The following is an 11,559-nucleotide window of genomic DNA, read 5'->3' on the forward strand; positions in this document are numbered from 1 at the left end:
TCAAAATGCCAATTCAGCTTTTGCTCTGTTCTACCTTGGAGTATTACCATCTTTATATCGGGATTGTTATAGGAATTGCACACCATCCTATGAACTCTTGGTACAGTGATACTTCTTGCCATCATTGTTCATTCCTCGGTTCCTGTGTTATTGTAACCAGAATGCCGACAAGTGAATCGTGGCGTGTGAAATCAATACTGCTAGCAACTCTGTTGCTTGATAGTTAAATGGACGATAACCTCATTCTCAGCGTATTGATTATTGAATCGTCATCCTAAGACTGGTCGTGCTATCTAGTTCTTATTTCGGTGCACCCTTCGATTGATGAGTTAGGATCTTGTCAAGTCCTCACTCATTTGATCATATCGTCTTGCCCTCAAAAGCAAGATTGTTCTCGAGCTTAGTAACATACCGGTGGTTCGTGACTTTCCAAATATCTTCTTGGAAGCGTTACCGGGTTATTTCCTGACTATTATGTTGGGCTCGTGATCAAGTTGGTTTCTTGTGAACCACCCTTTCTCCAAGAATCTGTGTTGGATATCCCGGAGCTAGTTGGTTAAGCTAGGCAACAACTTGGAGAGTTGGAAGATAAAAGCTTGCCTGACTTAGTTCGTTCCAAAGGGATATTCTAGTGTAGTGTGTGTTGAAGAACGATGATATCTTCCTCGATTGGTCCCTATGATCAGTTGCTGGACCTATTGTCTTATCAATCCTTTGATTTGAGTATGGGCTATTCTCAAATCAAATCCGAACCAACGATATTCGTAATGTTGTCTTACTCGTGGTTGATCCCTCGAGCATACACCACTACATCTTTGGTCTGACCAATGCTATCACCTTGTTCACCAAGTCGTGGAATTCCATCTTCATGGAAATCTCGATGATTTGTTGTTGAGCCCATCAACATCATTTTATCTTCTCCAAGATCTTGTTGGACAATAAGTTAGTGTTGGAAACTTTTGAAAGCATTATCTTCATGCTAGCTCATGAAGTATTTGTTTGATGAAAGGAGTGACTTCCTCTTATACACGTGCATTTGGTGAAAGTTGCCGCCGTGAATTTGAGAAAGTTAGTTTTGCTTCCTCTGGGATCATCCCAAGTCAGTCATGCATATGTGCGAAGTATTCTATGGTTTGGAGACTTGCAACCTTCATTCCATATGTGTTCCGAGCACACCAAGCCACTGATTGATTTGTTCAAGGAGAAGAAGTTCCTTCTTAAGAGCATGCCTTATGCAAGGACTTCAATGTCCTCGATTATGGTTCCCCACCTGAACTCGATAGTGTTTTGTTGTAAGACTACCATGTGATAATGTTTTGTCTAGGACAACGTGTTCACATGTTTGTAGCAGAACCAGCTCATGTTTTGCAGCTTGCTATCGTAGTTCATCTCCTGAGAATCCCGCAACGTCATCTCGTCGATTTGTGTTGCAAACTTTCATTTTTCTTCCTAGACTCGATGAGTCTGGAATATCCTGACACCAACCAGATCTGAATCTCAGGCAGATATGATGGTTGGAACATTTCCCAAGAACTATAATATCGGTCCCTCGAAAACCGGTAAAGTGGATGTCGTGGCCAACACACCCAGCCGGAAGACCTGTTATTATAATATCTTGATTGAGGAAGTTGGCCACCTCCCCATAGGGATTTCGTAGGATTTACTCCCTAGTTGCCCCTATGGATTTCTGTGTTCCGAAGTCCGACCTTTTTACTTGATGTGCTAGATATAAAACCATATCTATGAATGGGTTACACTAGCACATCAAGGAGAACATTAGAAGCGGAGTGCTAAATGTCTCTCGGTCGATCATCCAGATTTTCTTTCCTTGGCATTGCTAGGGTGAAATCTGAGAAAGTGTTATCTTCCTTTGCATCTGCATCATCCATCATCATTCATCATGGTAGCAAGTTGTGTTGCCAGGATCCTTGACACGGATGTTGGTAAAACCTTGATGATTATGGAAATGCTCAAGTTCTTGAGAGCACGCACAAGCGCTACGTGTTATCATCGTCTCTAACTGGGATTCCTCTCAGTTTCCTCGGCAATGCTATGACCTTTTCAAACAGTGAATCCACTCTCTATTGTTGGGTTCTTCCCCAGTTACTAGAATCATTCCCAGCATTTGCATTTTGTTCCCAGCTTGCACCGCCAATGTGTCGTTCTACCATGGGTCTCTTCCATTTCCGGTGATAAGCAAATTCATCCATTACGTTGTCTTCAACAAGGTAATCCACATCATCCAAGTTTGAGTATGCCATTCTACCGACCCCCTCCAAATGATCGCTTGTGATTGCCTTAGGCTGGTATAAAGAGTTTCAATGATCTTTGAATCAAAGGTAATTCTTTTTGCCACTTAAGGGGATATTTCTACGAGTCACCTTCCCTAAGGTGCATCGTTATGGTATCATGGCAACTCAACTCCTCGCTACGTTGACAATCGTTTACCACCTTCTTAGGTGTGGAATCGTTGTCTACCTAGTGAACCTTCGTCATCTGTTCCACTCCATTCCTCTAGAGAGTTCTTCGTCTCTCAGCTTGAGAGATATTTCCATGTCTCAATCCATGAGTTGATCCTAAGATGTTCGATCTTCGAGAAGATCGACCCTTCTAGAGTCTCCTTCTTCCCTCCATGTCATGTTGACAGGATTTCTCAGAGCAGGACTTCAAGACAATGATGGTGAATGAATCAACGTTCAATTGAAGTGCACCCTGGATCGTGAAGATTATACTAGTTTCCTTTCCCTTCACCTTACCCTACGCTTGAATCTCGGGACGAGATTTTTGTTTAGTGGGGGTGAGTTGTCACATCCCTGGTCTTGTTATGCACTAGGCAAGACCTCATCTGAGCATCATGTTTAAATTTTTGAAACCTGAACTGAGGAATTTTGGAAGCCTCAAAAACTTAAATAAAAGAGGGGCAAAAACCCTAGAAATCTCATTCATTGCTCCAAAGTGCTCTTCTTAAATGTTTGATAATTTTTGGTAAGGGTTCTGGTCCCAACCAAAATATTGAACATTTTTAAGGATTTATTTTTGGGACTTTGGATTTAATTCATTAGCTATTTGAATTTGAATTATATTCATATAATTAGAATATAATTTCAAATACCCCTGAAATATTTTATAAGCTTTTGGAAAAGTCCATCTAGCAATATAAAATATTCAGAGGAGTTTTTGGCATTGTTTGAATTATTTTAAATTCAAAACAGTGGCAAAATAAATTAAATAAAACAAAACAGAAGAAAAAAATAAAACAGAGCAGAAAGCCACCTGGGCCACTTACCTGGCGCCACTTACCTGGCCCAGCTCCATCTGGCTGGCCCAGCCCACCTCCTCCCCCTTGTCCTCTTCCTCCTCTGCCAGGAGGACGAACAGAGGCGAGGCGTGGCGCGCGCCCGAGAGGCCTCGGCCACCTCCTGCTTCCCGGCCACCTCCTGCTTCCCCCGGCCTCCCTAGCAACGCCACGACGAGGCCTCGTGTCCCCTCGCTCCTCTTCCTCCCCCGCTGCATCCCCTCTCTCCTCTGTTCCCTCTCTCTCGCCCGGACCGAACGGAGCCGCCGCCACCGACGAGCTCCCTCGCGGCCACCGCCACCCCCCTCTCCTCCCCGACGCGCTCCTGAGCTCCGCAGTGCCTCCCTCGACCTCCCCGTCGGCTCACGCGACCGGAGAAGCCCCGAAGCGCCGTCCCGACGTTTTCCCCCTCCTCGGCCACCGAGGACCACCGTTGTCGATTCGCCGCCTCCGACGCCTCCCCGAGCTCCCCGAGGCCACCGTCGCAACCCCTGTGAGCTCCTCTATGTTTCCCCTCTGACCCCCTACTCGTTGTCGTGCCGTAGCTGCCGTCCCCGCAAGCACCGAGCTCCGGCCATCGCCATGGCCGGCGAACCTCGCGCCCCGGAGCTCTTCTGCTCGCTCCAGTAGCTCCCGCGTGCTCTCCAGGTTCCCAGGGTCCCGACGCGCTCCTCTGCTCTCCGGCTAACGCGTTGCAGCCACCGCGTCGTGCTGGCCCGAGCTCCGGCCGCCGCCTCGCTCGCCGTAGTTGCTGCTACCGGCCACCCCAGCCGCTGGATGCGCCGCGTCGCGGACGTTCCGATGAGCCAAACCGCGCGCCAAACCATCGCCCCTAGCTCGAATCCGAGCCGCGCCGCCGTGCGGAATGGTCGCCGCCGGCGATACTCCGGCGACTGCCGACGTGGCCCGCTTAATTAGCGCTAATGACGCCCTAATCAACCCCCTAGGCCACTGACTGTGGGCCCCACCCCTGGTCAAACCTCGGTTAGCGCTGGGTTTGACCGGGATTAGCTCCTGTGTCACTGACGTGTGGTCCCCACACGTCAGGTTTGACCTGGGGCGCCCAGTTGACCCTGCTGACGTCACTGTGACGTGGTGCTGACGCCATAATCATTTCTGGATTTAATATTATTCAGGAAATTCCAAAAAATGCCTAAAACTTCAATAAATCATAGAAAATTAACCGTAACTCCAAATTAAATAAATTATATATGAAAAATTATCAGAAAAATTCAAGGAATCCATCTGTACCATTTTCATGCATGTTAGAAAAACTTATAGCTGCTGTATAGCACAAATCAATTAAATGGCATTTGAATAATCACATATGGAGTTTGAATTTGAATCTTGTATTCAAACCAACTTCATTTAATCTGTTGCTAGTTGCATTAGCCCAAAACACATTCATTTTTCCATGTCATGATCATGCATCATATTGTGCATTGCATTGATTGTGTTCCCTTCTGTGTTGCCGGTATTTGTCCCCTCTCGATAGACGTGATACCGATGATGTGATCGTTGACACTGATGAAGACTCAATGTTATCTTCAGAAGTGCCAGGCAAGCAAAACCCCCTTGTTCATTTCGATACAATCCCACTCTCTCGCTCCTGCTCTCTTTTACTGCATTAGGACAACACCGATTCAACTGTTACATGCTGCGGTAGTTGAACCCCTTTATCCTCTGCATGACCTGTCATTGCCACAGTAAATAGATGAAACCCACTAGCATGAGTAGGAGTTGTTTGAGCCCTGATGTGCCTACTCATTCATGCTTGTTTGTCATGCCTGCTACTGCTTAGAGTTGAGTCAGGTCTGATTCATCGGGGATGAATCAGAGGCGTGTGAACATGTCCTACTGTGTGTGAGCTAAGTGTGTGAACACGTTTTGGTAAAGGTAGCGGTGAGAGGCCATGTAGGAGTACATGGTGGGTTGTCTCATTGCAGCCGTCCTCAGGAACTGAGTTCTGTGTTTGTGATCCATGATTCAGCTACTACCATACATTGGGCCCTGAAATATGACCCCGCTCGACTTCTTATTCACCCTAGTCCTCTGTCTAGGAGTTGCAAGTAGTTTCTGGTGTTTGTAGTATGCTGGAGGCCGTGGACAGCGCTGACCGTAGGGGTGGGCTGTGATGCGGTAGGCACGTGGCCGGGTATACCGGGCGCCCGTTTGGTGTCATGGAACCCTGTTCACATCGTTTGGGGCTGTGAGCGAAACTCCGGCCGGATCTCCTCATGGATGGAACCCGAATAGGCGATAAACCTGGACTAGAGACTTGAGTGTTTAGGTAGGTCGTGGTCTACACCCACGTCGGCTTTCGCTTGAAGTCTGCCGAGCACATGTCATGTGCAGACGCTAAGTGGTGGAAACATGTATGAAGAAGTACACCCCTGCAGGGTTAACATCATCTATTCGAATAGCCGTGTCCGCGGTAAAGGACTTCTGGGTTGCTTATATCAGTTCATAGACAAGTGAAAGTGGATACCCTAAAATACGCAAGATAAGCATGAGTGCTATGGATGGCGTTCTCGTAGGGAGACGGGAGCGGTTCCATAGCGGTGTATTGATATGGTGAATATGTGGACTCGTGTGCGCCACCTCAAAAGAGTTACATTGCAGTCGTAGTTTAGGATAGCCACCGAGTCAAAGCTGGCTTGCTGCAGTTAAACCCCACCATCCCCTTTGTTGATAATGATGCATATATAGTTGGTTCTGATGTAAGTCTTGCTGGGTACATTTGTACTCACGTTTGCCTATTTTATGTTTTTGCAGAGAGACTTCGGTCTCACTAGTAGTTCCGCGTGGACTTCGACGTTTAGCTTGTTACCTCAGCTACGATCTTGTGCCCTCGGCAGGATCTGGTAGATAGTCAGGCTTCTCAGCCTTTTTCATTTATAGATGTCTGTACCCAGACATGATAGCTTCCGCTTGTGCTTTGACTTGTATGCTCTGAGTGTTGGGTCATGAGACCCATGTTTGTAATATCTCGCTCCTCGGAGCCTATTGATTAAATACTTGAATCGTAGAGTCATGTTGTGATGCCATGTTGTATTTGCACATATCGAGCATGTTGTGTGTATGTTATTGAAATGCTTGGTATGTGTGGGATCTGACCATCTAGTTGTTTATCTTTAGTAGCCTCTCTTACCGGGAAATGTCTCCTAGTGTTTCCATTGAGCCTTGGTAGCTTGCTACTGCTCCGGAACACTTAGGCTGGCCGGCATGTGTCCTTCTTCGTTCCTGTGTCTGTCCCTTCGGGGAAATGTCACGCGATGAATACCGGAGTCCTGTTAGCCCGCTACAGCCTGGTTCACCGGAGTCCTGCTAGCCCAGTGCTACAGCCTGAATTCACTCGCTGATGACCGACACGTTCGATGCTGGGTCATGGATGCCTGTCCCTGTAAGTCTGTGCCACTTTGGGTTTACGACTAGCCATGTCAGCCCGGGCTCCTTATCATATGGATGCTAGCGACACTGTCATATACGTGTGCCAAAAGGCGCAAACGGTCCCGGGCAAAGGTAAGGCGACACCCGTGGGAATACCGTGCGTGAGGCCGCAAAGTGATATGAGGTGTTACATGCTAGGTCGATGTGGCATTGAGTCGGGGTCCTGACAGCAGCAACAATGTCGGTCCGCGGGAGGGCCTGACACCGACTGGACGCATTAGCAGGAGCAAATCAGGCCCGTGGGCCCATAGGCCCGACTGGGCCCTGAAATGCCCGTAAAGCTCCCACCGTCGCGTTGCAGAAAACACGCCGTCGGCGTCGCCGACCCTCCTCTTCACCACGCAGGAGGCAACGAGGCCGTACCGGAGCCGGCCCGCTAGGGCTTAGATGGGGCCCTAAGGGCCCAGATCTCAGCCGGGGGCACGCCGCCATCCACCCCGCTCTACCAGGCCACCCCACCGCCACACCGGTCGCTTGCCACCACCTCCAGGTTGTCGGGCCGCGGCAACCGAGCCGCACTGCCGCCGATCCCCTGTCACGGGAAGGAAAGCCCGTGCGGGTAAAGGACATGCCGCCGCCGCCAACACAGCCCGGGCACCAGATCAGGGGGAACCCACGGGTGTGGCGGCGAGAGGGAGAGGGAGGAGGGGGGACGGAGGCAGGGGGCTGCGCGCTGCCCTTGCCGCCTCCTGGGGAGACAGCCCAAGGGCGGGGTCGGGGAAATCCTAATCCACCCTGCTAATCCACCATTTTAGATATCAGTTGTGTCACATTTGGTACCAAAGTACAGTAATTGTATTCAGTTTATACATACGGGTCCAGCCTATGATCTTAATCCTCTTATTAATCAATTCGATTAATCAAGCGCAGTTTTTTTTTCTTTTGCGAAAGATGAATCAAGCATAGTTGTTCACAGTACAATCTCCAAAGTCCAAACTAACATGTACACGTTCCGAAAAAGCCTAGGAAATCCAAAGATCGATCGTACAAACTGCTTGATCGGTTCGCCGTTGATCTAGTGGTTTTTTGTGGGCGTCAGATCCTTCGGGAAATCTTGTCCGCAACCACGACAGGGTTGTGCTTGGCGATCTGCTCCTGGCCGGTGGTCTTGTAGTCGAATGCACAGTCGTGCTTCTCCGAGTAGCGGTGCACGCTGCAGAAGGTGCCCTCGCAGCGGCATCGGAACCCCAGCAGGCCCACCTTCTTGCGGCACGTCGCGCAACGGTTCGCCGCCACCGGCGGCTGCTTCACGGACGTCACGGAGGAGTCAAGTGCGGCTGCGGTGGAGGAAGCCGCCGCACCATCGGAGGACGGGACGGCGACGATAATCTTGGCCTTCTTCTCCGGAGGCCCGGTCGAGGCGGCCACGGTGTTAGCGGTGCCGATGATGACGTGCTCCAGGTAGCACTTGGAGCACATGTTGCCGGTGGCGGCGGCGCCGAAGAAGCCGCAGCCGTTGGCGCACAAGCCGGCTGTCTCCTCCTTGTCAGGGCACTTGCGCCTCTGCGCCGTCGCCGATGCGTCCATCGCCGCCACGTACGTAGTCCGCGAACACTTCCGCGGGTCTATTGGGGCGCCGGGAGCCCGAGACGCGCGTGATCTTCGTGCGACAATGGAGCGCTCGAGGTTACGGAGGGGGCGGGGCTGTTTGGTTGCGTTTGATTGATGGGCTGGGTTGCGCGTGGGTGTGGAACCTTATAACGGTGGCGAGAGGTCGAAGACAATCATCATCTACACTACTATTAAACAAAAGAACATCATCAGGGCGGACGAAAACTCTGCCCATCCGCGCCCGCACCCGCATTTGTTCAGTGCAAAAAAAAAAAGGCACAATTTATTTGGATCTTGGAAACTAACTAATCTCTATCTCAATTAGTGGGATTAGTATCCCATAATTTTCTCTCTTCCCTCACAACCGCTTGCTGCTCCTCCTCTACTCCTCCACGAATGCGAGCACAGATCCCCGCCGATGCCCTCTGCTCCTCCTCTGCTGTCCATGGGCACGACCGCAGATCGCCGTCGTCGTCGCCGCCGCCCACTCCTCTTCTGCTACACCACAGACACGAGCGAGGGTCTCAGTCACCATCATCCGCTCCTCTACTGCCACCCGGACGGCGAGCACGTGCCGTCGTCGCCACCTGCCGCCCTCCTCTGCTGCCCCATAGATGCGAGCGAGGGTCTCCGTCAGCACCGTCCTCTCCACATCTGCTGCCCCACGGATGCCGGTGCGGGCCGCCGTGTCCGCTTGCCGCTCTCCTCTGCCTACCCACAGATGCAAGCGCGGGCCGCCGCCGCCCGCTGCAGCCATGTTGACGAACCTTGATACCGCCCAGACTTATATTCATCACTAGCTATTAAGGTTTTCTAACTTCATGCTGCTTTATTTTTATTTTGAATTCTTAGAGCTAGATCTGCTTGTTTTTAAATTTGCACTTTTTGGGACAACCACAAGATAAGACTAACATGCGCTAATTTTTCAGGAACCGAAATTATTTGTGGTGTACTCTCATTTGGTTCCTTGTACTGTTGCTTCATTGCCTGTTCAAGCAGTAGCAAGTACGGAAGTACCTTAGAATTGATGTTCATAAATGTGGACAAATTACTGTATTGAAGAAATGCAGCATGTAAGATTTCGAATACTTTCATATGAGAATGCTTTGCGCTACTAGGCACTGATTGTCTTTGTATGTTTCAGTGGGCCTTTGCAAAGGATCTTCACATTAAGGGCTCCTCCTATTCTCACGATTATTCAGGCAGTAAGCTTTGAGATTGATTTCTTTTTGGTTTCCCTTTTGTTTTGGAGATCACAACTGCCTGTCTGCTATATGGTTTCCCTTTTGTTTCAGAGCAAGCAACTGGATATATCTTTCAAGCAATTTACTCATATTTGTGATTGGAAAGATGACTGCCATTTGTTTTACCACACTACTAACTGAAGTCGATTTTATGTTATGAGACTTTGTCCTGATTTCAGAGATGTAAAAAATTCTGAAGTTTGTTGTATTCATGGCTTGCTACAATAGTTGATTTCTGGATCTAATGTTTTCTCTTGCTGTTGCTGTTAGGTTGTTAATTCATCAGGCCCGACTACTGAGTATACATATTGTGTTCATCTCCCCTGCCTTATTAGGAAAAATCATGTACTGAAGGCAAGCTATTCTTTATTTACATTTTATTTGTTTCTTCCTGCTAACCCAGGTTCTAATTAATTGCAAGAGCTTGTGTAATGCTCATTTGCAAGCTACAGGGTGCATGCTCATTTACTCTTTGAACAGAAATTTTTTTCTAGCCGTAGTTGATGTTAATTCTTTGCTGGATCTTATGAGGTTGATCAATGTAATTGCCTGCAATCATTGTGTCTCCCTTTAATTCTGTCATCTTCTGCATAGTGGTATTAAATATTTCTGTGATGAATTGGCAGCTAAATTTAGGTATCAAATATACTCTTATCATTGCTAAATGCTGCTTATCCTTTGTGCTTCTTCACTATATCCCACCAAATAAGCTAGCACGAGTACTAATTGTTTACTTGTTATTAATATATATATTTCTTCGCCAGGCAAATTGAGTTGTAGGACTGAAGTGTGATAATGGGTTTAGTGCATTTTTTGATGCTTTTATCCTCTTCTTCTTTTCTGGCGATTGTTAATATGCTGATGTCTTATCACACACTTTGCAGGCAATATAACAGACCAACTTATCTTTTCGTCGCACATAAAGAACCAACCATGCCACTGGATCCGCCAGATCGGCCGCCCCACCACACCTCAAACCTCCATGCGCCAACGGCGTGAAGTCCAGCCCTCCACGCTCCACAAAGAAAGTGAAAGAATTATGAAGAAATAAAGAAAAAAGAAGAAAAAGAAAAGGAAAATATAGTTTTGTTTGTTTATAGAGATGTATGCATTCTTGTATGATATACTATGTTTATTGTCTGCCTTGGTGATGGGGCAGGGAAGGTAAGTGGGAGGTAACATGTGGCCGAGGCAAAAAAAAATTGGATGAAAAACAGAAAAGAAAGTGGGGGCTCCTATCCCCTGGAGCCAAGTTTTTCATTAATTCTTTAGGAGCATTTTTCCATTAGTTGGATGAATTGGATTCTATAGTTGTTGGTTGCAATCTCCATTCTGTGCGAGGTAGCACTATTTTTGCATGAAGGGGGGTTGGTTTGGCTCACCAAAATAGAGATTTGTTTTTGCAAGACTTGTTTCAGTAATATACCCTGTGAACTCATAAATGTTTGAGACGTGCGTTCCACGTGCATACTAACTAGTAGTCCTAGTAGGAGTGGCATCCGCATCTGTGTCCAATACGTCCAACGAACCCGACCCGCTTGCGGTGTCACCACTGCTGAACTGAAACCGAGCGTCAGTTCAACGCAAAGGGCAAGACGAGTTAGCAGCGGCCGTCCTACGTCGCTATCCTAAAACTATGGGTAAGTCGACTGAAAGTTGTTTTTGGGTAAGTCAATTTTTGCTCTGGTCTTGGATGCTCCAACGATCAAACGAACCCTGCAATACAAACGAACATTGACTTGCACAAAATTCTGTTTTCATTCGATTTTTTTGACTACCTGATTCTATCGGCCCTTTTTGACTCTCCACAAGAAAGTTGGGTCGGGTGGGCCAGAAGCCGAAATCACTAGTTGAGGAGTACTCGTTGCAAAGATCACGAAAGCAAAACCGTGTCTCTCGCGAAAGCAAAACTGTGACTCTCACGAAAGGAAAGAAAAGAAAAGACGTTTTTTTCGCAAAATTATTATTTTTTTGATCGAAAAGCTAAGGGAAGACCGGTGAAAAACCAAAACGTCGAAC

At 48.0% G+C, this 11,559-nt stretch overlaps 1 protein-coding gene across 1 annotated transcript; it reads right to left on the reverse strand.

Moving 5' to 3' along the window:
* Nucleotides 1–7,780: 7,780 nt before the first annotated feature.
* LOC119310292 (zinc finger A20 and AN1 domain-containing stress-associated protein 7-like) lies at nucleotides 7,781–8,549 on the reverse strand. Its single transcript, XM_037586091.1, has 2 exons — nucleotides 8,440–8,549; nucleotides 7,781–8,345 (listed from the first exon to the last, which is right to left on the reverse strand). The coding sequence occupies exons 1-2, from the start codon at nucleotides 8,547–8,549 to the stop codon at nucleotides 7,781–7,783; spliced, it is 675 nt and encodes a 224-aa protein (XP_037441988.1).
* Nucleotides 8,550–11,559: the final 3,010 nt, after the last annotated feature.

This window comes from Triticum dicoccoides, chromosome 5B (genome assembly GCF_002162155.2).
Source record: "Triticum dicoccoides isolate Atlit2015 ecotype Zavitan chromosome 5B, WEW_v2.0, whole genome shotgun sequence".
In the NCBI taxonomy this organism is placed as follows: domain Eukaryota; kingdom Viridiplantae; phylum Streptophyta; class Magnoliopsida; order Poales; family Poaceae; genus Triticum; species Triticum dicoccoides.